Source organism: Sciurus carolinensis, chromosome 12 (assembly GCF_902686445.1).
Source record: "Sciurus carolinensis chromosome 12, mSciCar1.2, whole genome shotgun sequence".
NCBI lineage: Eukaryota > Metazoa > Chordata > Mammalia > Rodentia > Sciuridae > Sciurus > Sciurus carolinensis.
In genome coordinates this window covers 104,004,604-104,030,990 of record NC_062224.1, presented here as the reverse complement: position 1 = coordinate 104,030,990, position 26,387 = coordinate 104,004,604, and the positions used below count along the sequence as shown (strand labels likewise).

Below are 26,387 nucleotides of genomic sequence, written 5' to 3'. Positions count from 1 at the left end.
TGTGCCCCCTGCACCTTTCAATGTGTGCTTATGTCGGCGTGTGTCTAAAGCACGTGGCCCTGTGTTGCCGTTGCTCTCGTGTGTGGCCTGTGAGGTGGGCATGTGTCGGTGAATAGCACTGGGTGTTCCCTCCCTGTAGCAGTGGTGTACCTCTGTGTGCGCCTCGGCGGGGTGTGCGTGGGTACATGAGAGTCCCCTTGATGGTGGCGGGTGTATGCCCATGACATGTGAGGCGAGTGTGTCTGCCCTTCGGCCCGGTGAGCCCTCTCCTGTGCGCCCCTCGCATGTGTCACATCTGCATTCCACTGCCCCGCGGTTGCTCCTCTTGGCCTGTTGAGCTGCAGTGCTGAGCAGCGGTTGAGCGGGAGCTGGTGGTGGTCTCTGTGCAGACTGTCTCCTGTGGTTTAATTAGCTATTGTGAAAGAGACCCACAGCCCAGGACCCACAACTCTCCTACTCTGGGGGGACGCTGCCAGGATTTTTACCACGTAGGCCTCCTTGCCACTGTTGTCAACCTCTGTTGGTATGGTGAGCGTGGTCCGTCTCCACCCTCGCTATTTCCAGGCTGCAGTCTAAGGGAAAAGCTGAGGAGATGAAGGGGAGGAGAGACCCCTGACCTGGAATCCAGGGCCCACTGGTGGGCACAGAGCGGGCTCCGGCTAGTGTCCTGAATCCAAGGAGCACCAGAGTGAGGGCCTTCGTACAACTGCCCTCGTAGGCTCTGGGGACGTGGGAGTGGGTACGAGGGCTGATCCCTACCCTGCCCCTCGGCTACTGCAGACAGGGAGGGAGGAAGAGCACCCCGGCCTGGGCTGGCGGCGTTGGGCCATTGACCTACTATCCGTGGCCACTCTGCTCTCGCATCTCTGTGCTTCCTGTCTCGGGTCCGAGGTGCTCCATTTGCTCCCCACCCATGTGCCCCATTGCTCATGGCCCCCGCGGCCGTCCTCGCTGGCCTGCGGCTGTGGGTTCTGATGTGGCCCTGGCCCTGTCCCCTTTGCCAGGAGGGAGCGGAGGCGCAGGCACCACATGTCCGTGTGGGAGCAGCGCACCAGCCAGCTGAGGAGACACATGCAGATGTCCAGCCAGGAGGCCCTCAACAAAGAGGAGGCCCCGCCGATGAACCCCCTCAACCCCCTCAACCCGCTGAGCCCCCTCAACCCACTCAATGCTCACCCCAGCCTCTACCGAGGCCCAGGCCCATCGAGGGCCTGGCCCTGGGCCTGGGCTGGAGAAGTGCGAGGAGGAGCGCATCAGCCGTGGAGGGTCCCTCAAGGGGACGGAGGGGACCTGACCAGTGTCCTGGACAACCAGAGGAGCCCCTTGTCCCTGGGCAAGCGGGAGCCACCATGGCTGGCCAGACCTTGTCACAGGAACTGTGACCCCACCCAGCAGGAGGCTGGAGGAGGGGAGACCGTGGTCACCTTCGAGGACCGAGCCAGGCACAGGCAGAGCCAGCGACGCAGCCGGCACCGCCGTGTCAGAACCGAGGGCAAAGACTCGGCCTCCGCCTCCCGGAGCAGGTCTGCCAGCCAGGAGAGGAGTCTGGATGAAGGGGTACCTGCCGAGGGGGAGAGGACCATGAGCCCCGGGGCAGCCACGGGGGCAAGGAGCCAACTATCCATGAAGAGGAGAGGGGCCAGGACTTGAGGAGGTAAAGGATCCCCGAGCGCCTAGAGGCAAGTAGCAGAGGGTGGTGTAAGAAATTCTTCAATGGAAGCCTTTCTGAGCTTGTTCCCCCTTAATAAAATGGAGATGATTTAAAAGGTATGAATAAGCACAGCAGGCAGGGGGATCCACCCCCTCGAAACAGGGCCTGCTCACCTCAGGCATCTTTGCTGAGGCGGCTCAGGTGGAGGGATGGGAATAAGGCTGTGGAAGTGACCTGAGGGCTTGCTCCCCGTCCCCTGGCTGCTGTGTGAGCTCCAGCAGGCCACTCCAGCCTGGCCACCTCTCCTCTCTCTCCTCAGAACCAACAGTCTGATGGTGTCCAGAGGTTCCGGGCTAGGAGCCCTGGACGAGGCAGAAACGCCCCTAGTCCCACCTCAGCCTGAGCTGGAGGTAGGGAAGGATTCCAGGCTGATGGAGCCGGAGCCGGAAGGCAGCAGCGAGCAAGCCCTGCTGGGGGACGTGCAGCTGGACGTGGGCCGGGGCGTCAGCCAGAGCGAGCCAGACCTGTCCTGCATCACAGCCAACACTGACAAGGCCACCACGGAGAGCACCAGCGTCCACCGTTGCCATCCCCGACGTGGGCCCCCTGGTGGATTCGACAGTGGTGCACAGTGAGCACAGTCTCTGGCCTCCTTGTGCCCACGGCCCACCCCACCGAGGGCTGGGGGACAGCTAGCTCTGGGGTCCTTCCAGTAGAGCTTCCTAGAAAGCCCCACTAGCACCAAAAGTTCAAGTAAAACACCACGGCAGCTTTCTCTTGCAAAATGAAAGTCTTTTCTCATTCTACATTTTGCCCACGAAATTTCCTTAGGCTTTGATCCTGTGACCACCCTAGGGTCATCAGAGGGATCCTTTGTGATTGGTACCCAGGTGCATGTTCAGCTATTTGATTGACTTTTGAATATTCTGTGGTGCTCTGTCACCAGGTCAAGTGAGGGACCCCTTGCTGGGGTAGACAGTGGCAGGAGACTCTTTCTGGCCTTGGCTCTGCCCAAAACCTCTGCATCTCTCCAGACCTCAGTTTGTCATTTGTGAAGTGGTCTTGAACTAGAGAATCTCTGAGGTCTTTTCCTCCCTAACATTTATGATTCCATTACTTTTATCAACTCTTGTTCTCCCAGAGCTTTTAGTCACACTCTCTCTCTGACAAAGTTTCCTTCAGGCAATAGATGCTAATCTGTGACACTTTAAAGAGAAACACATCAAAAAGAGCATCTCACCTCCTCCGCACCCTCCCTGTCCAGCCTCAGTCCTACAAGTGGCCCTGAGGTTGCTACTTGTGACCACAGGGTCCCCCCTTGCTTGTTTCCCTTCTACTTTTCCGTACTTTCCTTCCAATGAGACTTCTCCTGTTCCTGTTTACCTTTCTTCCATGGCTTGCTCTCTCTCCCTTCACATTTTTCTACAATCAAAATGCCAGTTTGCTTTGAAAAGTGATCTCCCACGTCCAGGCTTCCTGGGGTTAACTTCCATCTTGTGTGTCTCAGGATTCCAGACTCACTGCCTCTTCTGGTGTCTGTTTGATTTTATACCTCATAATTGTTTCAGATCCTCTTTTATGAGAAATAGCACAAGAGAGAGCTTGACTGTCCCTCTGTTCCCATTCCAGGGCTACTCTGTGGTCTTGGTCACAGGTACTTGTGTGATAGGAAGGCTTTTAGATACATCAAGTGAATCACCTTTTTGAAGGGCCCCATTGCAGTGCAGTACCATAGAGGTTTGCTGCCCCAATGGGTTCTAGGGTAGAGTCACCCACTGAGCAGAGAGTAATGGGAAGGTTGGCTGAGTCCCCTCCCTATTTTGTTAGCCTCAACCTCCTGCCACCTTCTCCTACACAGTGAGGTGACTTGAGTATGGAAGCAGATCAACAGCCCGAGAGCTCCATTCCCACCCTGGCTCCCATGGTCCTCCCAGCTTGGAGGACAGTCATGGACCATATTCCTATGAATATTGCATTCTCATCTCTACATCCATGATGGCGAGAAGAAAGACACAACCAAAAAAAGCAGCTGCAAACAGAGTAATGCCTCTTGAAATATTCCCTTGCAACATGATTTCCTTGAAAGCATATAGGATTTTGAATTGGGAACCCATCCTAGCTGTATGACCTTAGGAAAAGTGCTTACATCCTTGAACTTCAGTTTTTCTCATCTGTGCAGTGGGAATACTAATTTATGTCATTAAGAGTGTATTGATGTAAAATACAGTGAGTTCAATAAGAGTCCAGAGTTTAGACTATCTAAATTTTGTAAATTTTTCAACAAAGACAACCATGCTACTTGCTGGGCCATAGAAATTCAACTGTAAAGGAAGAGACCATTCATTATTATCCTTCGAATGGCATAAAAGATTATCCCACATAACATTTGAACAAGGGGAAGGACTTCCTTAATGTATTATGAAAATATCCCCAGGGTTTGCAGGGCACCTGGCTAGGGGCATCCTGGCAGCCCTTTCTCATCCTCTCTATGCTGTCCCCAGCTATAATTGAAGGGCACTGGGCCAGGTTTCTGAAAATTTCAATGTGTTCTTCTTGCAGTTAGCAACAAGACTGATGGAGAAGCCAGCCCCCTTGAAGGAGGCAGATATCAAAGAGGAGGAAGAGGAGTTAGAGAAGAAGAAGCAGAAGAAGGAGAAGCGTGAGACTGGCAAAGCCATGGTGCCTCACAGTTCCATGTTCATCTTCAGCACCACCAACCCGTGAGATACTCTCCAACGCTACCCCTTTGGCACTAGGGCGATTTGAGCCAGGGTAGAGGGATGGGAGCCCAGTCATCTTCCTGAGCCTTCCTGGTAAAGGGTAGCCAGACATTGGAAGCATCCAGGATCCAACAGATGAGGTCAGTCATTGAGGCAGAGCCTGTGAACTCAGTGCCCATAGTCTTCAGAGTAACCGAAGACAGGAGAGGTGTCATGAGAAAAAGATCCTTTGCCCATTCTTTGGTCAGTAGGTGGTATGTCATTTACTTGAGGATGTGTCACCAAACATCCCAAAAGGGAACAGAGCTGAGACCATAGATCCTAGAATGACCACATCATCCACTGGAGTTTATGTGGGCATGCTCCTGAAGCAGAGCTTGGTGCGTGAGATGAGGGCATCAGGGAAAAGTCTAGGAGGTTAGGGTCAAGAAAGATGGGATTTGGAAGAAGCAGCTGCCTTCTGCCCTGTAAGTGACACGTAGTCCATATTCTGAGACTAGAAGGACACAGAAACCTTTGGTGGGCACATGGGCAGGTTTCAGGTGGGACTCTGGAATGGGAGGAACCCAGATTAAGAGTATCAGGTCATCAAAGGCTGGAAGTAGAATGTGGAGTGTACGTCCATCCCAATAGCCTGGATGGGATTGTTCTTATCAAGAATTTTAGTTAGAATCAAGGCCTGATTTTGTTTCTTGGTTCCTTCGTTTCCTGGGCTGGCCCCAGTTTCCTTACAGCAAGGGAAGAAGACCCTAGATGCAGTGGAGGGTACCCCTGGCCACTCAAGTTTGTGTAGTCTAATGCCATCTGCTCCTGTGGCTGTTGTGCTCATGGATAATGTGCCTTGGTTTGAGAACTCAGTCTCTAACCAGTCTGATTACCTTCCTCCACTGGGGCTGGTAACAAAGGGTGGTGCCTGAAAAATTAAATTGCTCCCCCTGGAAGTTTCTTTTGCCTGGCTATGTGGAAGAGGCTAGGGTCCAGTGGAAGGAGTAAGAGGGACAGGGAGGGGAGAGACAGGTGCCCAACTCTGGGGCCAGCTCAGCAGGTCTCATTCACCGCACAGGATCCGGAGGGCCTGCCACTACATCGTGAACCTGCGCTACTTTGAGATGTGTATCCTCCTGGTGATTGCAGCCAGCAGCATTGCCCTGGCGGCGGAGGACCCTGTCCTGACCAACTCGGAGCGCAACAAAGTGGGTGTACAGGGCGTTTGCTGATCACTGTGCTGCCCCGATCCCTACCCTCTCCTCCAGCTGCAATTAGAGGTGAACCAAGACTGGCAGGAAGGTTCCTGGGGAATGAGAAAGATGGAGAAATTTCCCATTCCTATTTCTCAGAAATGTGACCATTCCAGAGAAGCCTCTCGAAACCCCCATCCACATTGTATGCCTTTACGCTGCAGCTGCGAGTCTTACACCCAGAGCCATCCAGGGCTTGGAGCGGGTCTGCAGCTACCTGAGGGCTTGGAGGGGTATCTGACGAGTTTGGGGTGATGCATGAAGCTGGGGAGCTATAGTTCTATCACAGGTGTATATTCTGGGCATCCCATGAGTATATGTCAGAAGATCTGAGGGTGTGAGGAGGGTCGGGACTGGCAAAGATTCCAGGTTCTGAGTCAGAACTGGGGCAAGTTTTGTGGGGAAATTCAGACTCCAGAAGTTAAGTTCTGGCCAAGGAGAGGAAATGGTCAAGGACTGGCCACTGGGCCATGTGGCTCCCCCAGGCTTCAGGGCGCTCTCTCCTACCTCCTCCTGTGATTTCACACACCTTGTTCTGAGGTGGAGTGGGGGGAGCCAGGGTCGTTGTGCAGGACTGCGGGCATGTGTGTAGCCTGGTGGCCGCATGGTCCTCTTACTTCTTACTTGTGTGTCTTACAGGTCCTGAGGTATTTCGACTACGTTTTCACGGGTGTGTTCACCTTTGAAATGTTATAAAGGTAAAATCCTCCTGAGGAAAACCTGGGCTCCAGGGTTGGATGGGTCACATGTCTGCTTCTCAAATTTAGGGACTTCCGCAATGATGCACATGGTAGCCATGACAGAGCCTCTAGAATAGCCTCTGGTGATCCTTCTATCACCTCAGAATCCTGAGGACATCTGTGTCAGTTGGGCATTGCTGTTTGGATATCTTTGGACTGTACAGGCCCATACAGGGACCCAAGTAGTGGGCAGACAGAGGGTACACAGGTGAACTTCCCTTTGCCCAGGGTACTTCCTGGTGTGAACCTGGGTGGGTGCCAAGGCAAAGGGCCAGATAGAGGTGAGACTTCCTGGACTCCATCCAGTCCTAGCTGTACTCCCCTCCGGTCACCATAATTCCCCCCCAGGCCTATCTTATGCCCAGTTTCTCTCCTCTGGGTTTTGCCCATCTGGACAGATGTGGCACTGTCTGAGCTCTGGGCCACCAAGAAAAGGAATCTAGTCCTACCCTATGTGGCTACGAGAAAGGAGCCTCAGCTATCACCATTACTGGAGAGGAGCCTGTTGGACCTCCACCCTTGCTCCTCAGGTCCCAGGGTAGGGTTAGTTGAGGAGATGGTAGTAGTGGAGGCATTGCCATGATGAGCCAAAGCTCAGGGCGGGTGTCACCTGTCCCTCCTTTGCTCATCTGTGGCCGTTCACACCTTTGTCTTGCAGATGATAGACCAGGGCTTGATCCTGCAGGATGGGTCCTACTTCCGAGACCTCTGGAACATCTTGGACTTTGTGGTGGTGGTTGGTGCATTGTGGCATTTGCTCTGGCGTAAGTGACCCTATTCCGGTTTCGTTCCTTTTTCCCTTCTTCCTGGAGGCTCTGGCTGACTCAAGGCCTTCTCCATGGCTGACCTGAGAAATGAAAACAGTGGGGCCAAGAGCGCCCCCAGGAATCTGCTACCAATTGTCCTCCACCGACCTCCTATGGCTTCATGGCCTCAGCTCATGTGACTAAATGGCAGGATGGGGAAGCAGGAGCAGGAAGCATCTGGAGGGAGAAGTCAGAGTCCCAGCATTCTTTTCCTGGAGATGAATGAGCACGGGAGGTGCTCAGGGTACCGGCAGTGCCTCCATGCACTCCGAAGCAGACCCAGGGCCAGCACACGTGTCTTTTCATTCTTAAGCCTATCAGAGGAACAGCTCGAAGGAAGGATGCAGAGGGAGGCCAGGTGTGTGTTTCCAGAGTCCTGTGCATGGGGAGGTTTTGCCCCTGAGTAGGGGTAACCAAGAACTAGTGGAGAGACATAAGAATCATACTGATATGTTTAATTTCCAGGAGTAATGACTTTCCAAAACCTCCTGACTGCACACTTGAGAAAATGGTCTTAAGCCATTCAGGTGACAATACCCTATTCATTACCTTGGGGGAAATTTTCCCCCACACATTGATCCTGCGATAGCAGGTTTTCAACCACATTCTTTTATTTCTTGTGGAATTTGGCCAAGGAAGGGGGATCTCCTACCCTCTAGGGTGGAGCTAGTAAACAAGGATACCGTCAGGGCATTTTGGAATCAGGTGTGGAAGGCCCCAGCAGGACCAATTATAGCCTCTGAGCTCTGTCCATACCTTATCCTACAGGGAGCAGCTTCTGTCTCTTCCAGGTGACACACTAGAGTTCCCTGAGCCGACCTTCCAGCCTCTTGAAGTAGGAGCCACCTCTTCTAAGCAAGGCGAGCTACACATTAGTTCTGAGGAAGCCGAAGGAAGCATCTGGCAGCTGCTTTCCCTGGCAGCAGCTGCAAGTCTTCATAGGTTGCCCTTTGCAGGTCCAAGTTGTTAGAAGGGGGTCGGTCATCCCTCCTTCCCCCAGCACCACCAGCTTCCATTTCCTAACCCATTCTGGCAGCAAGAGAGGTTGGGGTGCAGCTCAGCAGTGGTGCTTCCCAGTGACCCAGCATAGGTGCACTCTGTCTGCAGGAGACCGAGGAGACCCCCAGCGGTGCTAAGAGTTGAAGTCTTCCAGAACCAGAAATGGACTGCTGCAGCAGCTGCCAGGACCCTACGAAAGACAGCCCCGTTGAGTATGACTGTGAGATAGGCAGTCAGGATGACTCCCGTGTGCCTTGTCCCCATGTGCTCTAGTGTATTGACCCCACTGGATTTGTGTGGGATCACCTTTCCCCTCACAAAGGAAACTGGATTAGACATCATTGAACTGTTCCCAAGGAAAGTTCACACAAGTATCTCAGGTTCTCACAGTGTCCAAAGGCAATTCCGGCTCTACACAGGGATACCTCCTCCTCTTCTTGGGAAGATGTGTTAAAATCTGCCTTTGTCCTAGAAAGCCTACTTTTCTTTTTGTTAGAGATAAAATACGACCCTTATGTTTTTAAAAGGTCATGTTACCTTCTAATTCCATCAACTCATTTGCATGTATTATTCACCATATTGTTCTTCTCTCATTTTGACTCAGTAGAATAGTTTGTCTTTGGGCAAAGGGTGAAGAGAAAGCAGCTATAGGAAAGAACTCGATGGAACTTTAGGAAGAGCAGTGTTCACAGAGGTGCAGGAACAAGTGGCAGGAAAGGGTGGGCCGTGGAGCAGTCAGAACCTAGTTTGAAGACCAGCCCCTCTCCCTTCCAGCTGTGTGTCCTTCAGCCACACCAAAAATGTTAATCCACCTAACCTCAGTTACTTATCTCAAAATGGAGACAAGATAAGATGTGTAAAGTGCTTAGCACGGGGCCTGGCAGTGTGGGTGATCGATAAACATTAATTCTCTGCTTTATCCTTCTAACTCTCACTTTGGGTCACGAAGTCTGTCGGCGACGTACATGGTGGTGCATAATGTATGCCAACGTACATGGTGGTGCATAATGTATGCCAATAGTGGAAGATGGACGCAGGCCAGTCCAGGACCAGCCTGACTATTTCTCACCCATCCGCTCCCACTGGTGCCTATGAGCCTGGTGACCAGGCAGGTGTGCAGGTGCCCGTGTAGGGCAGGTAGTGCGTTTAGAGGCAGTCTCTGCACACTTTCCTCTACGCCCACAGTCCAGCTGTCTTTCCTCAGACTCAGAGTAACCGCGATATTACTGTAGGGTTGTCATCTGTCTTGTTCTCTCTTTGTGCTCTTTGAAACATGGCCGTGGTGGCTTAGTGCTGGTGGCAGGGGAAGCCTTAACAGCCCCGGACCGGAAGCCTCTCTCTTGGTCCTCAGATCAGGTACAGTGCAGAGGATTCCAGAAAGCCCTGGGTCTGGGGTCCATGCTTATGTGATGGATTGACAGTTATGATCCATCACTTGCTTTTAGTGATGTCACTTCTTGAACTTTTCTCTCATTTCTCCCCTAAATGTAGATGGTCTCTCCCATCCTTCTCATACACTGTCACCCTTCCAAGCTTGCCATGCCTTGTTCCTCTCCCCTTTCTCTGCTCATGGAGCAGGGCCCCCACTCTCCCTCCTCTGGTCTTTGTCACGTTTGGCGAAGTCTAGGTAATGCTTTCTCTCGCCCTTACACCCTGCTTCCTAACTCTGCTCTTTCCCCTTCCTCATTAAGGACACCAGAGAATTCAGCTCTACCATCACATTGGTAGGGTCAGCAGGAGTCCCACCTGCCAGCAGAGTGAAGGCATGACCTGGGGAAGAGATTGGAAGTCACTGAGCCCATGTCACCCAGGGTCAGGGACTCAGGCCAGCAGGAAGTCAACTATGGGCTCGTCTGTGGCCTTGTCAAGTCTCTCTCTCCTTGTGGTTGTAACTTTAATCATCATAGCCTGTAGATTGGCCCCACAGAATGTCCACCATTCAGATAACCTTACTCCTGTCCTGTTTTCTTTGTATCCTCCTTGAAAATTGAACCTTGCCTTGCTGAGGCTTCTGCAAGGCTATTGCTCAGTCAATTTGAACAGCTGATGGTGGTTGCCATGGTAGCACTATTATGTGGCTCTTCAGAAACCAGGGGTGACTTGGCATCCTTTCCACCAATGCAATCCAGAACCTTTTCAGAACCCAGCCTGACTCACAAGAGCAGTGTCCTCACCAAGGGGAGTGAATGGCCTCCAGCTGAATTCTCAAAGCTGCACTGTCCACCAAGTCCTGCCTCAGAGGTCTGCACCTGCCATCGCGTGCTTCCTGAGCTTGTGCGTTATATATGTAGTGGCTGGAGAGAGGTCTCCGTTCTCTGTAGCCACGTACATAGTAAGGAATTCTTATAATGTAAACCTGCCAAATTCCATTTGGAAACTTGATTGACTTTTGACGAGGAGGGGGAGGGGATCTAGGTATCAGTATGGACATACCAGGGGATAGGAAAATCAAGAGAAAGCTACCTACTTTGCATCTCTTCTGTTCTTCTTGGTCCACTTTTACATTATAAAGCATTTATAAGAACACTTGGGTCTCCTCCTAAGCCCAGTGTCTCTGTAGGAGGTGGGCAGGGGTTGGGAATAGCTTTCCCTGATTCCTCTGCCCTCACAACACCCCACTTTCTGGGCCATATGGAGACACAGAGTGTTTGCCAACTATAATGTCCCCAGCTATGCCTTTTCCTCTTTGAGGTTCAAGAAAAGTCTGGTGAGTGGCTGGGTCTATGAAACCTTTGTCTTTTATCTTTCTCCTTCTAAAAAGGGGGAGTCTCCTGTGTGATAATTTTTTCCTACTGAAGAACCAGATACTGCTTTCCTTAATCTCCTGACACCCTGCTGCCATCGCTTCTGCTTCCTGACCTCCTGGGTGGGAAGGTGGAGATGTTACAGCCTTGGCATTTCTGGGTACTTGCAATATTGGGTGCTTCTTACACTTCAGGGCACCTCCCCCACCCCCAGTCACATGGGGGAAGGTCACGTGATCGTGCAGGTCAAATCCTTGAGCCTTACAGGACCCTGCGTGGTGAAGATGCTGTGTCTACATAGCTCCTGTCTTCCAAGTTTAGTAGAGGGAGTTGTGGGGACAGGTGGGTAGGATGGCATCTTAGAGGGGAAGCACTGAAGAGGCTGGGCATGCTTTGTGCGGGGCACTACGCTCCAACCCGGGACCCTCACCTTCTCCATTTCCACTGTTCCACAGAGTGTTACTTGGCTAGCTCCACTCACATGTGCAGGTGAGCTGGTCGTGGGTTCCGTTCTCAGTAGTAAACTCCCAGCTATGGTTGTTGGCACAGATGTTTTAATAGAGAAAGCACTGGCGATTCTGCTCCTCCCTCTCCCTCACCTTGGGACTCACTCTGCACTGTGCATCAGTCGGTCACGTGGGCTCTCTGGCTGCCGATGTCAAAGCTTCCCATGGCTGTTCGCTGTTATGGCAGGGCACCGGGTGAGGTCAGGACTCCCTGGCACACCAGGGGAATCTGGCTCACAGCCGCACTTGGCCTTTCATTATTCAGTCCTTGGCCAGAAACAAAAACATGAGTCAATCTGCCTCTTGATGCCAGAAGGAACCGGAGTCCCCACATTAGCTTTATTATACTCGTTTCATTGAAGTGTGTCACTTTCCTGACGCTTGACATTCTGCCCTCATCGCTAAGATGCAGAAGGTCTCTCAAATGCATTCAAAACTAGTCATGGTGGCAGAGCTGCTTCCGAAATCAGTGAAACACAGGTACAAACAGTGCAAGATTTGGAAGGTCCGGATGGAGCCACGTGACATGCTTTTCTGCTCTGGTTTTGTGAGGGGCTGTGATTTTGAAGGTGAGAACGTGCACCCCCAAGAGAGGAGAGACTGACTCAGAATCAAGGTGAGAGTGGTGCTCGGGCATGGGGAGCATAGGGACCAGTGAGCAAGCTTTGCACCTAACCCTGGCTGTCGTACCCCGTTCTTTACTCCTGCCTATGTGTAAGGCAGCCCCCCTGAAACCTCAAGCCTTGCCTGGGGAGCTTCTTCTTGATAGTCCTTACTCTAGAATGGAAAGGGGAGTCTCCCAAGGAAACTGACTGCACATTCATTTTGTAGGGGAGAAAGGTGAACCAAAGTCCTACCTCAGGCAAAGAGGACCCATTTACCACAGAGCCAGACAGGTGTTCAGTTCCCCCATTATGGAAGAGAATGAAGGATTAAAATTGAACTGAGGCATTGGGTAGCCCATTAACTGTGGATTTAGGATCCTGGCTGAAGAGGAATTGGAAATTCCCAGAAGTGAGCATATAGAATATTGTTCTTGAGACTCCAGTGTTAAGAGAGTCACCTTGAGAGTAACTTCATCTAGCTTTGTGCCCAGGAAGGGATTCTAAAGGCGATCAATGCCATGGACCCTGGGGGTGCTCTTTGCTGTATTATACCCTAACTGCCTTAAAATATGGTTTGGGTGAAACAGAGTAGAAGCCACACTGAGGGAGTGCCTGAAAGGAGGAGCTCAGTTCCCAATCTACTTGCTATTGGCACCAAGCCTCAGCAAGCATGCTTTTGGTGAACACTGGAAAATACATTATCTATTGTGAGTGATGCTGGTGCTTCTGAGGAGCTCTCTTTAGAATTGGACCTGCAGAACTTTATTTTCTGGTCACCAATGCCCAGGTATTTCTCTTTATCCAAAGTGCAATCTGGGAGGTGTTCGATTATAAACACTATTGCCACCTGTGGCCCCAGAACCAGGCAAAATGAAACGGTCTATTCGGGGACCACAGCTTCATCCACATGGAACCAGCAACTGATCTAACCAGACCTAGATATAAAAGGGGAGGCTTCACTGCTGTGGGAAGAGCCCAGTCCTGCAGGATTAGTGGAAACCCATCACAGGGCCCTCCAGATTTAAAAGTAGGTTTTAGAGTAATTTAGGACAGAAGACTTGGTAAGGGGACTTGAGAAATATCAGCCCAGATCATGTGACCTGCCAGCCATCTGCTTAATCCACACTCACAGCATAGCACTGAAAATTTGTTCTCCATCTGGGGGAATATATTAGCTGGACTTCAACTGACAAAGCCTGCCTTGAAGATCAGCAGAAGCAGGGGTCTTTGGGTATGTTTAGAATACAGAGACTTCAGAAGAAATACAAATCAGGTCACTGTTCACCAGACTAAATAACAAAACTCCTAGGAGACAGATGCTTTGCTGCCTCCTGCTGCTTCTCAGCACTTGGACAAAAATACATTCCAGTTGGAGTACTGCGATGTGTACTGCAGAGGAGAAAGTGTGCAAAAGGCTCTCGTGAGTGTGTATGAGAAGCTGATTGAAGTCCACTTGCAGGAAGGATGGGATTATGCACCAGGCACTGAGCACGAGCTCATTCTCTGGATACCAAACAAAGATGACAGGGCAACCGTGGAATGAAGGTTCTTGGGTGGCCCCGAGAGATGCTGAGGTCTGAGCCAGAAAGAAAAATAATCCCCAATGGTAGCAGCTAAGCAGTAATAAGGTCAAAGTGCTGAATTTAGATTCTTCACCCAAGTAAATGAGCCTGGCCTTATGCACAGGTTAGAGACAGGTATTGCCAGTGCAGAAAGAGAAAATTCCTTCTTGTTTCCATAAACACTTGATCACATGACAGTCTTCCTTTTCAGGTGAGAAATGAATTGCTAGAAGCTTGACTAGTTGGCCTTATTTGATTAGCAAATAGCAAGGCAGGTTCTTGAGCAACCTCGGTGTGCTGATTTAGAGTGTAGTGTTTTCGCCATTGTATAAGCTCCCCTCTGCCATGATGTTCTGGTGAGTTTTTAGCCATTAATCCTGGGAAACGCAGAGCAGTGGCTTGGTATGGCTCTCTGCTTAGCCTCCCTATCCTGTCTAGACCTGCAGACAGGCAAGATCTGCAGGCCAGCTGGAGAAGAGCACCCCTGAACTTGTCCATGTTGATATTTCAGCTGTCACTTTTTCTTCCTGTGAACAGAATTGAGGCTGATTAAGGGGAGTAAGATAGCTTAACGTTTGAACTCAGACACTGCTGGTTCCTTTTGCTATGCCCTTCCTTGGTTGAAACCCTCCAGCAAGTCCGTTTGAAAGGCATCATAACATCACACACAGCTTAGACTTGAGTCGGGAAGCTGAGGTCTGAATCCCAGCACTATTAATTATTAGCTGACTTAACTCTCAACTTTATCTGTAAGGAAAAACTAAAATTGCTCTCTTTTGGTCCTAGGAGAATTAATAAGGTAAAATATATTTAGTGTTCAAAATAGTACCAAACACTTACATTGTATAATAAATGGCTATTATTACTGCCTACCACACAGTAGTCCCAATTCTTTAGCAAGGCCCCTCCCAGCACGACCCTTCCTCCTGTCTTACATTCAGCCCTTCCTGGGATGAGAGATTCCTGCAGATCCCTGTGTTCTGCTTCCTGGGCTCATGGAGGAGGCCTTGACACCTAGAGTGAAGGGCCCTTCAGATCCTGATGTCTCCACTCTGCCCCATGTGGAAGGAGAGTGGCTTCTTAGCAGAAATCAACTTGAGAGTATATATGTCCTTGGAGAAAAGGACCTGGGAACTGGAGAGCAAGATGACAGTGAATGACAAGTGATTACACATGATGGATCTGGAGGGCAACTTGACAACTGAGCTGGAAAATTCTTGTCTCTTCTGATGAGACACAAGAGAAATGTTGGTTTTTTCCTTCTTATTCTGGAGAGCAGTCAGGAACTTACCAGATAAGTAGGAAATAAATGGTAAAATGTGTGTCCCCATTGAGTCCCAATTAATAAGGGATCATTGCATCCTAGTGTGTGGAATTATCCTCAAATCTTAACATTAGAGTCAATTATTAAACCTGTTAAAATTCCATTAATTACTAGGTAATATGAAAAAATCATATTATCAAATGATTATTTAGGTGATTTATAACAAGCACATAAATTATTTCTAAAACAGTCTGTCTCAAAGTGCTTGATGAGTTTGTTCTTCTAGCTTGGTGAAATACCTCCATTGCAACCTGTTGTCTTCCATAATGGATTTGGGAGAGGTGCTGTAATCTAGTCCATGTATAAATTATGGTATATTTTAATTAGTGAGGAACAAATCCTTGAGGGATTTCCTTACTCTCTGGCTTTGTTATGTAGTACTCCTTTCATTTCAAATGGCAGTTCGCAAGTTGGTGCTAACCCTATTTTAACGAAACAGGATGCAAGTAAGTGTTCTGTATCATTCAAAATCGTAACTGGTTTTTTCTGTTATCACTACAAAACCATTGCTTTTCAGTGGCTGTTCTGCAGTAAGAGACCCGTTTGAAAGGTATGCAAAGCAATGACAATCTTGCTCTTTTACCTGTGTCTGACTGCTGCTGCTGCCTACATCTCTGGGAGTCTGAATGAGACAGCCCCCCAGTAGTTTGGTAGACATACTCAGTGCTCAGTGTATCAAGGAATCCCGTTTTCTAAAACAGGAGGCATACACAGTGGTTAGAAACCCCTTTTGGTCCATACCATAATATTTTACTAGGATTAGGGGGTGGGAGGATAAATATAAAGAGCAAATTCTGCCCTTTATCCAGGCAGTATGGGAGGAACAAGAAATGTTGGGCCTTCCTACCTTAGGAGGTTCCCGTGTGGAGCGCTTGAGAACCCAAGCAGATGCTGCTGGTTACAAAGGTCTCTGAGATATGGGCCTGGGCTGAGCAGAGGTGAAAGCCTGAAGCGGGGGATCTATATCAGCTGCTGGGTGTGGGTATCCCACCCTGCTCCCTCATCCTGAGACCATGGGAGAGTCTCCCCTGGTTTTCCTCAAGGCATGTAGCCAGGGGAAAGATTCTGTCTCACCCACAGCAGCTTACAAGTCCCCTTGGTTGTGTGTGTGTTCACTTGAGGCCTGCCTTGTCTACTAGATTAGGTATGTTCCAAGAGATTAACCACCTCGCTTGTTCAGCACCTGGAACAGTGCCCAACCTAGATGAAGGACTCCATAGATGCTTAGTGTATGAAAGGATAAAGGTGTGTTTCACCAACCTACTGATGTCCAGTCTCGGGTGAGAAGATGCCATTACAACCCAAAGGAAAATATTTCTGTCCTCTGGACCTTTGGAGGTTATGACATAAATACTTAAGGTTATAAGTCCTTAAGTTTAATTCCCAGATTTCTATTCCTTTGGCACTTATTAGTGAAAAGTTATTTAATGTCCAATATGGAATCATTGGTGGGATAATATGGACATTAGAAGTCTGACAAGCGTGCCTCCCTGCCCCAAATCCTCGAAAAATCCCATGGTTTGGGACAAAAGAAGTTTCTGACTACTCTTTATTTTTGCCTTTTGTTGGGAAAACGGGATTCCTTGGTGCACTTTGACGTTAAGAGCTGAACGTGTCCACCCAACTGCCGGGGATCTGTTTCCTTCAGACTCCTACAGACTTGAGCAGGAGCATCCATCAGACACAGGCCACAAGTGAAAGATGAAGCCCTTTCTAGGCGCAGCTTCACACTCTGACTTGAAATCCTTGGAGGGTCTCTGGCCCAGAGCAGGCCTAGTGTGACATAGGTGTGGGTACATGAGAAAATGAAGTAAAAGAAGAAAAAGTAACCTGCATAGCAGCAAGCAGCTGAGAACCAAAGCCTGTGTCTGGGCACTTACTTCTTCCTGGTAGCAGAGCAAGATGGGAAGTCCTGAGATACATGCTCGCCTGTGACCCTGAACTCACTCACCGAGGCATCTTATGCAGGGCTCTTCTTCCAGGGGCTTCAGTTTCCCTTGCAAGAAAGTGGGATTCAGGGATCTTTTCCAACTCTAAAATCCAGTGAATCATTTGACAGCCTGGAACAAAACCTGCTGGTGCAGAGCTCGGTGGTTGGAGCAGGAGCTCCAGCCATTACACACACTTGGGCTCAAGTCTCTGCTCTACAGGTAACCCTCTGAATCTTACCTGTGGAATAAGAGTAAAACCTATGTCCTGACATGAATAGGTTTAAAAAAAAAATAATTTGCACTAAAAATGCTCAGTACGAAGTCTGACCCAGAAAAAAAAATTTAAACTACAACTAAGTTCTTGTTATTTCCAACATATCTGTTTTGACTTTTGTTGTTATGCTTCACCACGGGTGCAGAGGATTTTTCTTCTAAAAGTTGCACATTAAATAACTGGCATGGACAGTTCGTCAAAAGGCCGATTTTTGTGTAACCTTGATAGAAATAGCTTCCCCTCTTATTGAGGGGGAAGTGACGTTGGAGAGAGGCCAGAGTAGCTCTGACACCATGGTTGCCTGTCCCTCTTCAGAGGAAGACCTTTCTAGGTGGAGCTAGTACTCTGACCTGAAACAGAAAGTTTTGGCTCAGAGCAAGCTTACTTCCTCTAGCCTGTTTTCTTCTAAATTCACTGGAAATGAGAAGCCTGAAGACTATTAAGGAAATGAAAGCCAGAGCCCACATTTAGAAAAGGTCCATTAAGCCAGGTGCCCCAGGATAAAGCGCAAAACCTGGGGTCTGTTGAGTGGGGCAGTTTCACTAGTGTTTATGAAGGGCCTTTCTCCCTGTCGTCCCCTCCCTTCTCCAACCCTGTGGACTCAGCAAGTGCCAGGCTGTGGGTGGGGTCCTGTGTGCCTGCTTCTCCAGTGTCTGTCACTGTAAGGGTCTCTTCTCCGTGGAGTTTTCTAACTATCTTCTTTCTCCCCCACCCTTCAAAACTGCTTTCTGATTGGATCCTCCATAGGAACGCTTTGGGGTAAATATGTTTGATTTTCTTTGAATTAAAAATGGGGAGTGTATAAAAAATGGTGGACTGAGACAGACATTATCACCCTGTGTACATGTGTGATCACACGAATGGTGTGACTCTACATTGCGCACAACTATAGAAATGAAAAGATGTACCCCATTTGTGTGCCATGAATCAAAATGCAGTGTATAAAAATAAAAAAAAAAATTTAAATGGGGAGTGGCTGGAGGAGGAACCTACCTACTGAGGAAGGAGTGGGGAGTTTGGTGATATCAAAAGATTAAAAAAAATTAGGAGTTGCACACCTTCTTGGTAAAGGACTATTATTGGTTTGGGTAGTATTTGACTCTTATGTCACCTCTTTTAGATATATAGAGAGATGAGCCTAACAGAGCAAAAGAACTTATAAAATATACCAATGTCCCTGGGTGCTAAGTGCATATCACTATGATACTGTTGGATTGCTTATTGCTTTTATTCAAATCTAAGTTCGAATAAAAGTAGGTTATGGTCTGTGACCATTAAGAGTCTTAACGTTGACATTCTGGTCAAATTGAGCATGCCTTGGATTAGGTTAAATGCCGTCTCGCCTTCTGTGAGGCCTAGAGAGACTATTATCTGGAGTGGGTACAGCAGAGGCAGTGCAGGTAGTTCTCGCCTGATGTTCTGGTCCCCTTTCCTCCAATTGTTGCCATCTGAGCCAACAGGAGGAAGGAATCAGAGCCGGCCGCCCTATTTAGTCTTGTTTTCCACCATCTGCAGGTTTTACAAATTGCTGTTATTTGAATTGAATACAAAGATCTCAGGGGATGAGCAGGGAGGAAAGAGAAACGCAAGTTGATTTATTCATTTCATTCCTAGAAATAAAAAGAAATGTGTTTTCTCTATTAGGAGCAAACATTTATAAGAGGCCGAACAGGGAGGGTCATTAGCTGGAGGGCACTGATAGAGGTGGGCAGGGCCTGCCCCCGCGGGGTGGCTCTGCTGCCTGTGCCAGGTGCAGCGTCTGAAAGGGAAGGGACTGTGGGAAAAGCCAGCCACGCAGGGATCCTTGAGGTGTGAGCCCAGGTCTGGGCAAGAAGCCTGCATGCCATACCTTCTCTGGAACAGGCAGCCCACACAACAAGGGTGTGGGTTCCCCACTGTCCTTCCTCTCCTCGCTCTCCCTCTGATGAACCCTGCAGTGGTGGTAACAGACTGAGTCAAGTGCCCTGTTGACAACCTGCTCTGGAAAAGCACTGGACTAGGCACAGTGAGGTGGCCAAGTGGGACACAGGTCATGATCCCTAGTTGACGTACCTTCCATCTTCATTGGCCACCATGGTAATGAGCAGCAGTAGGCTAGCTTTAAGGGGAGGAAGTGCTTCAGATTGTGTGTGTGTGTGTGTGTGTGTGTGTGTGTCTGCATACTCCTTGACTTATGATGGAGTCATGTCCTGGTAAACCCATCAAAAATTTAAAATAGAAGTCAAAACTTTATGTCTAACCTACTGAGCATCATAGCTTAGTGACATAATTTGTGCATCTACAGAGTATCATTTACCCTGCTACTCTTGTGGCTTGATGGCTCTCTCTCCCCAGCATTGCAAGAAGATACTGTACTGCATGAAATTAGCCAGGGAAACGTCAAAATTCAAAGTACAGTTTCTCCTGAATGCATATCACTTTTGCAACAGTTGAAAAATCCATTGTAGGTGGAGGACTGTCTGTACATGGATGTGCATGTGTGGGTGTATGTGTGGATGGATGTGTGTGCATGTGTGCACGCTGGGGAGCGGTTTGAGAATATTCATGAAATATTTGTTGGTGGCATTTCCCTGATGAAGTCAACAATTGACCCTACTTCGGGCTTCTCGCCCACATCTTTCCCCTTTTGGCCTGTTCTTACTAATACAACAGTGTTACTGTGGCTTTTATTTCTCCTCTGTCCATATGATTCCCTGGGGGCCTCTCCCATGCAGAACCAACAAGGGGCGGGACATCAAGACCATCAAGTCTCTGCGGGTGCTCCGAGTTCTGAGGCCACTGAAAACGATCAAGCGTCTGCCCAAGCTCAAGGTAATGTTTTCAGACTTTGTTTCCATAGACTCCCCATCTCCTATCTTCTCTCTTTGGTTATGGCTGGGCAGCTTTGGGGGAGTTTATTCTGGGTATATTACTTTCTCGTGGGTTCATTTGTCTGAGCTGTAGTCGTAGTTTCAAAGGAACATAAACAACATCCAAAGACATCTAAAAGGGCTTCACCTCTTAAGCCCAGCCTGAATGGCATCTCATACTCTCTAATGTGGCATGTCATCCAGGATGGCACCTGTGTGGCTTTGTTCTGGAGCCTCCTATGTCATAAAGTGGACCCAGAACACCAGAATGGAAGCCGTGGGTGCCCTTTGCTCCCGTTGTACCCAGCATGCAGGGGGAGGCTGTGTTACCTGCGGTATTGCCTCTATTCATAGTTCCAGGGAAGGAAAGGATCTTCTATCCCTAACCTTTAGTAGCCTTTAGGATTTTTGAGGCACAGATAAGTCAGTAACATGTCCAATGACACACTCTGCATTTTTGGCAGAGGCAAAAAAGAAACAGGGTAAGTGGGTTGCCCCTTCTGCCCAGACCTGGACTGTAATAGGCATCATATCCAGATTCCTCCTTGTCCAGTACCCTTCCTGCTCATGCCCCTTGGGTCTGCCTTCCTAGGCCCTCCTGCCTCTCGGGGTGTGCTTGACCATTCGGCTTTGCTGGCCTGTTGAACTTGCCACACTCCCCTGTGCCCCGACGTGCATTGTTGATGGACACTAAGGCACCACAGAAGGGAAGTTCTCCCTTCCTGAATCCCTGTGGGTTCTCAGCTCCCAGTTCATAGCCTCGCAGTCCTGCTGCTGCCACCCGGGCCACACAGCCGGTGGAGCAAGCCTAGGACAAGCCCCGTCTTCAGGTGCTACACCAGAATACCTCTCTGGAAGCAGATTTAATTCCCTGGATCAGGATCACGGGATGAAAATACAGATTCACCCCAGCATAGTAAAGCTAGGCTGTCCGGAGGAGGAGCTTGGAACTAGGCCTCCTAAACCCCACTCCCCAGGTGACTTTTCAATAGCACAGTTTGGGGACTCCGTGAGTGCCAGGCTCAGCTCTGAGACTTGGGAGCTCTGTGGTCCACAGCCAGCAACTTAGTCTTGAAGCATCTTCCAGCTGGAAAATGGAAGCACTTTGTAACACATGTGTTGTGGTGTAGATGAGTGAGCTGACGTGAGTGGTCCTTGCAAGAAAACCCAACAATTCCTCTGGCCAGCCTAGGCCTGCTCTCTCAGAGGACAAAGCTTCCCTCTCTCCCAAGCTCCAATTCCCATTTCCTGCTGGGTTCTCATAACCTCTGAAGCTCCCCACCATTACCCCCAACACCCTGTTGATCTCAGAGCATGGCTGCTTTATTCTTTCTGCTCTGCAAAGTGGAGGCAAAACAAGCTAGGCTTACCAAAAGCAAGGGATGGATGAATGGATGGACCAACAGATGGAAGGAAGGAGGAAAGTTCCTTCAGAAAGGCCCAGAACTGGCTGAGGCTTCCTGTCTGAGCCCAGAACCTGGCACAGTGTGTGGACTCCCAACCAGAAACACTTATTGCTCAAAAGGAAGTGGCTGGGACTGGGGTTGTGGCTCAGTGGTGGAGTGCTTGCCTAGCACGTGTGAGGTACTGGGTTCGATTCTCAGCACTGCATATAAATAAGTAAATAAAGTTCCATCAACTAATAAAAATATTTTTAAAAAAGAAGGAAGTGGCTTTGCAATTGCTTTCCTCCCTGCCTCCCCTCCCCTGCCTTCCCCTTCCAGAGCAGGACCTTCCACCCACCCTGTTAGTTGTACCTTCCCACCAGCACAGCAACTGGTCTGACCTGTGCCTGTAAGTGCCCATTCCTTTGTGCTCCTTGCCCAGGCTGCCGGGGGCCCCAACCCTGTTAGCTGCTGCCCAGGCACCTGGGAGTCCTGAGGAGCACACATGGTTTGAGGAGATTAGTTAACAGGCTGGAGAAGGCGACACGGCCTTGGTTAATTCCATTAAACAAGAGAGTGCTGTCTCCCGGCGCTGCAGTGATAACCTGAGGGAGACGTAGGTGGCTCTGTTGCTGCCACCAGGTTGCGTGTCACTCACATTCCCTGCAGTGCTGAACTAATTACACCAGCCATGCTTCACCCAGCGCTGCAAAGAAGAAACCACACAAACGTGGTGCTACTGGGGCTACACGCTCTCCAGTGAGCTAAACCTCAAAACCTAGAAAATAGCCTAAAAATGGTTTGAAATGTGTTCAACTCCCAGGCAGTTCCTCACTGCTCAGGACCCAGAAGGGGAGGTCTCTGGAGACGTGTCATGTTTCAACTGAACTGCAGGTGCCAGGTTCCATCCCCCAGCCTCCCCATCTCTAAGACGGGGTGGATCTCAGTCCTCGCCAGGTCACTTCTGTTGATCTTCATCCCCAATGCAACCAGCTTTAAGCTAGAAGATGTTTACATGAAGCATTGAACATTATCAGAGCAAATATCTGAACTTATGACAGAGTACCATGGAAGTGATCAAAGATGAGAATGTGGTATCACCTGATCCATTTAGGAAGGGTGAAAATAAGATAATAGTAAATAAACAAAGCTACAGATGTCACCTAATGTGTGTAAGGTCAGGGTTAATGGTTAAAATAAGCTAAATGATCTCAAAGATCCCTTCCAACATTAAACTTCTACGTTTCACACTGAGAATTCCAACTGGAATCCAAAAGAACCCCCTCTGTTGCTGTCGACCTTCAGATTTAGAGCATGTGTTCCTGTCCCGGGTGGCAGGTCCTTGCCACCATGACCAGCATCCATGAGGATCACCCCTGAGTTGGGTGACATCTCTGGGGGTGCTTTCTCAGTGGTGGTGTGGCCCACCTCAGCTCCAGGCAGCTGCACAAGCCATCAAGGCACTCATGCACCGGGGCCCTTTGCTGCTGTCCACAGGCGGTGTTCGACTGCGTGGTGACTTCTTTAAAGAATGTCTTCAACATACTCATCGTCTACAAGCTCTTCATGTTCATCTTTGCTGTCATCGCAGTTCAGCTCTTCAAAGGAAAGTTCTTTTATTGTACAGACAGTTCCAAGGACACAGAGAAGGAGTGCATGTGAGTTCCAAGAGCGCATACCACTCACTTTTTGCTATGCCATGTCCTGTTAAGATCCTCACCGTCCCCCACAGTGGACTCTGTCTCCTTTCTCTCACCATTTCCATTCATCTTTCAGTAGAAAGATAAAATAGAAAGTTGGTTAACTTTTCTGAACACCTCTTTTGTGTGAAACATGGTAAAAGACCTTTTGCGTTGCTTTTTTTTGTCATTTTAATGATCTGTTGAGATGGGTTTTATTTGTACATTATGGATGTGGAAACTGAGATTCAAAATTTAAGTTGCTCAGCGTTACCAGTAAACTAATAAAAGGTTAGAATTTCATCCCACATCTGCTGGGATTCCATTTTTATCCCATGGAAATACCTACTTTAAAAAAAAATTCCATCTTTGTATTTCCGTTGCCATGATCAGTACCCCGCATTCTTGACATCTGTAGTATCTACCAATTCTTTCACAAGTTATAGTGAAGAGGCCCTATTTCATTTCTACTCTGGTTTTAGAGGCAACTACGTAGACCACGAAAAAAACAAGATGGAGGTGAAGGGCCGGGAATGGAAGCGCCATGAATTCCACTATGACAACATCATCTGGGCCCTGCTGACCCTATTCACAGTCTCCACAGGGGAAGGATGGCCTCAGTGAGTGAGGGGCTGCAGTTGGTTCACTTGTCTGTGAGCTGGGATTGGACCACCTGGGTGCCTTCGGAAGCTGATTCAAGATGAACAAGTCTAATCCTTTGTTATTGTACCAGGGAAAGTAAGTGGTTATGAGTGGGTGAGATAAGAGAGGAAGAAGGAATATCCTTCAGGCAAAGAGAGAGGTTTGGAGGACAAAGTCAGGGAAATATTTGAAACTCTTAATTGTTTTAGCCAATTATTGAGGAATTGAGTAGAGTCATCTTACTCCTATAGAACCAGTGGGTTTTCAACAGCTCTCCACCCCTCAGGAGACTCCCTGGGGCCTATTTTAGACAAATTTATCAACCAAGTTGGCTTTGCATCTGAGGGCCTGAGGATGGAAGAATAAGGATGAGCTGGCAGAACCCACTGACTCTTCCCATGATCTTCTTCTGAAGAAGACAACAGAATGCTGGTCCTCGGGCTGCCCTTAGCTGAAGGCTAATTTCTCAGAGACTTGCACTACTTTATGGTGGCAGAATACTCTAGTTGTCAGGAAAAAGTCAAATGGCTATCCAGGAGTCTTTGGTTATTGAATATGACAACCTAAACTTTAAAATAGTGTCATTCTGTTGATCAGAAATTGGGTGTAAATGGAAAAGGAACTAGAAAAAGCAATGGGTTAGGGGGCCAGTGCGTCTTCAACTTGCTTAAGGACCCCAAACTAATGGAGGATCTGCAAAGTCAAATAGTTCCATAAAGAACCGTCATAGCGGAACATCTCCCGATGAAGCCAAGACTGTCACCTGCCATGAGTGTTCCCTCATTCTGTCCCCACAGGGTTCTGCAGCATTCCGTAGACGTGACAGAGGAAGACCGGGGCCCAAGCCGCAGCAACCGCATGGAGATGTCCATCTTTTACGTGGTCTACTTTGTGGTCTTCCCTTTCTTCTTTGTCAATATCTTCGTGGCTCTCATCATCATCACCTTCCAGGAACAGGGGGACAAGATGATGGAGGAGTGCAGCCTGGAGAAGAATGAGGTAATCACAGGGGCCTGCAGCCTGGAACAGCAGGGGCTTCAGAAAGAACTCTTTGGTCGTGGGGATTGTGAAGAAAGATTGCACTTTCCTAACTTTATAATGGAATTATAGAGAAGATGGGAAAATGGGTTATTCCATCATTAGACAAGTCTAGAAGGAAAAGATGCATGCCGCAATTATAATATTAAGATATTTGCTCATCTGACTGTGACCCTCATGGTATGTGTTTGCTCTAAGGGTAGGAAATACGTCTCATGACTACTTTTCAAGCAGCAAGCAAAGCTTTGATACATTGGGTTTCATAGTTGGTGGTGTTGCTTAATAATGGAACTGAACTCGAATCTGTCAGGAACTATAAGTTGAGATGTATAGGCAAATACAGGTTGAACATTTCTAATCCAAAAATCCCCAAAACTCTAAGAACTCAAAACTTTTTGAGCAGCAACATAAGTTTACAGGTGGGAAATTTCACAACCTAAAAAGTTGAAAATTATGAAAAATATATAAAATTACCTTCAGGCTACATGTCTGAAGCTGCTAGGAGTTTGGTTCCCAAGATAGCTCATTCTGTATATGCAAATATTCCAAAATCAGGAAAAAATCTGAAATCCCAAACATTTCTGGCCTCATTTTGGTAGCAGGAATTGAACCCAGGGGCACTTAACCACTGAGCCACATCTCCAACCCTTTTTATTTTTTATTTTGTGACAGTGTCTCACTAAGTTGCTGAGGCTGGCCTTTAACTTGCAATCCTCCTGCCTCAGCCTCCCAAATCACTGGGATGATAGGTATGCAACACCATGCCTGGCCCTATGCATTTTAGATAGGAGATTCTCAGCCTGTAGATCCTCAGTTCTAAGAGCATCAGGGAATGCTTCCTGCTTACGTATCTCAGCTACACACTGTATAAAAGGACTTTAGTAACAACCACTAAGTCCTTGTCCCACGTGACAGAATGTGTCCAGTTTTGCAAACTCATTGCCGGTAGTTGTGTCTAGATGATCGCTGTTGATGTTTTTGCTTCTCTGTGGTCCTGCCCTTTTACCCCTGGGCTGTCCTCTGCTAGCCATTGGAGAGAGCCCACCACTGTGCAAGGCCTAGGGGCTCTGAGCTTAGACTAATAACTGACTTTTCCGCAGCGGGCATGCATCGACTTCGCCATCAGTGCCAAGCCTCTCACCCGCTACATGCCACAGAACAGGCACACCTTCCAGTATCGTGTGTGGCACTTCGTGGTGTCTCCTTCCTTTGAGTATACCATCATGGCCATGATTGCCTTGAACACTGTCGTGCTGATGATGAAGGTGAGAGGAAGGTGAACCCAGTGACTTCTCCCTCCCCCAACAGCCCTGTGTGCCCAGAGGCCTTGGGAATAGCAGCCTGTGCCTCTCTACCCACACTTCCACCGGTGGGGGTCTCTTTTAATCTCCCCTCATTCAACAGCCCAGCCCCTTGGACTCCAGGGGTCCATTAGCAAATGCAGGGAAACATCCTAGTTGTCCCGAGCTTCCAAGACCTGAGAAGGTGGAGTCAGTCCCCAACCAGGGTGAAAAATGCCCTTCAGACATGGAGAGGTTTAAAGGTGTGTCGGAGCGTTAGGAGAGCTCGCTCCTACTTAATACTAACTGGTTAAGTGCCCAACTCTGGGAAATGTTTCTGCCCTGCCACCTTCATCTCTAGGGAGACTGCTGATTTTATCTTTCAGAGTCTAGGAGGGCGCAGGGCAGTTTTGC

The 26,387-nt window shown here is 48.8% G+C and overlaps 1 protein-coding gene across 1 annotated transcript in view; it reads left to right on the top strand.

Annotated features, from left to right (window-relative positions):
* The window catches only part of Cacna1e (calcium voltage-gated channel subunit alpha1 E), a 453,197-nt gene that overhangs the window by 380,970 nt on the left and 45,840 nt on the right, over positions 1-26,387 (top strand). The window contains 19 exon segments of the mRNA XM_047520455.1: positions 1,005-1,186; positions 1,189-1,224; positions 1,227-1,271; positions 1,274-1,573; positions 1,576-1,654; positions 1,971-2,229; positions 2,231-2,282; positions 4,211-4,239; positions 4,241-4,371; positions 5,435-5,564; positions 6,249-6,299; positions 6,999-7,096; positions 10,396-10,413; positions 17,848-17,859; positions 19,815-19,911; positions 22,832-22,992; positions 23,496-23,633; positions 24,453-24,654; positions 25,794-25,958. Coding sequence (XP_047376411.1) covers positions 1,005-1,186; positions 1,189-1,224; positions 1,227-1,271; positions 1,274-1,573; positions 1,576-1,654; positions 1,971-2,229; positions 2,231-2,282; positions 4,211-4,239; positions 4,241-4,371; positions 5,435-5,564; positions 6,249-6,299; positions 6,999-7,096; positions 10,396-10,413; positions 17,848-17,859; positions 19,815-19,911; positions 22,832-22,992; positions 23,496-23,633; positions 24,453-24,654; positions 25,794-25,958 — 2,185 coding nt within the window.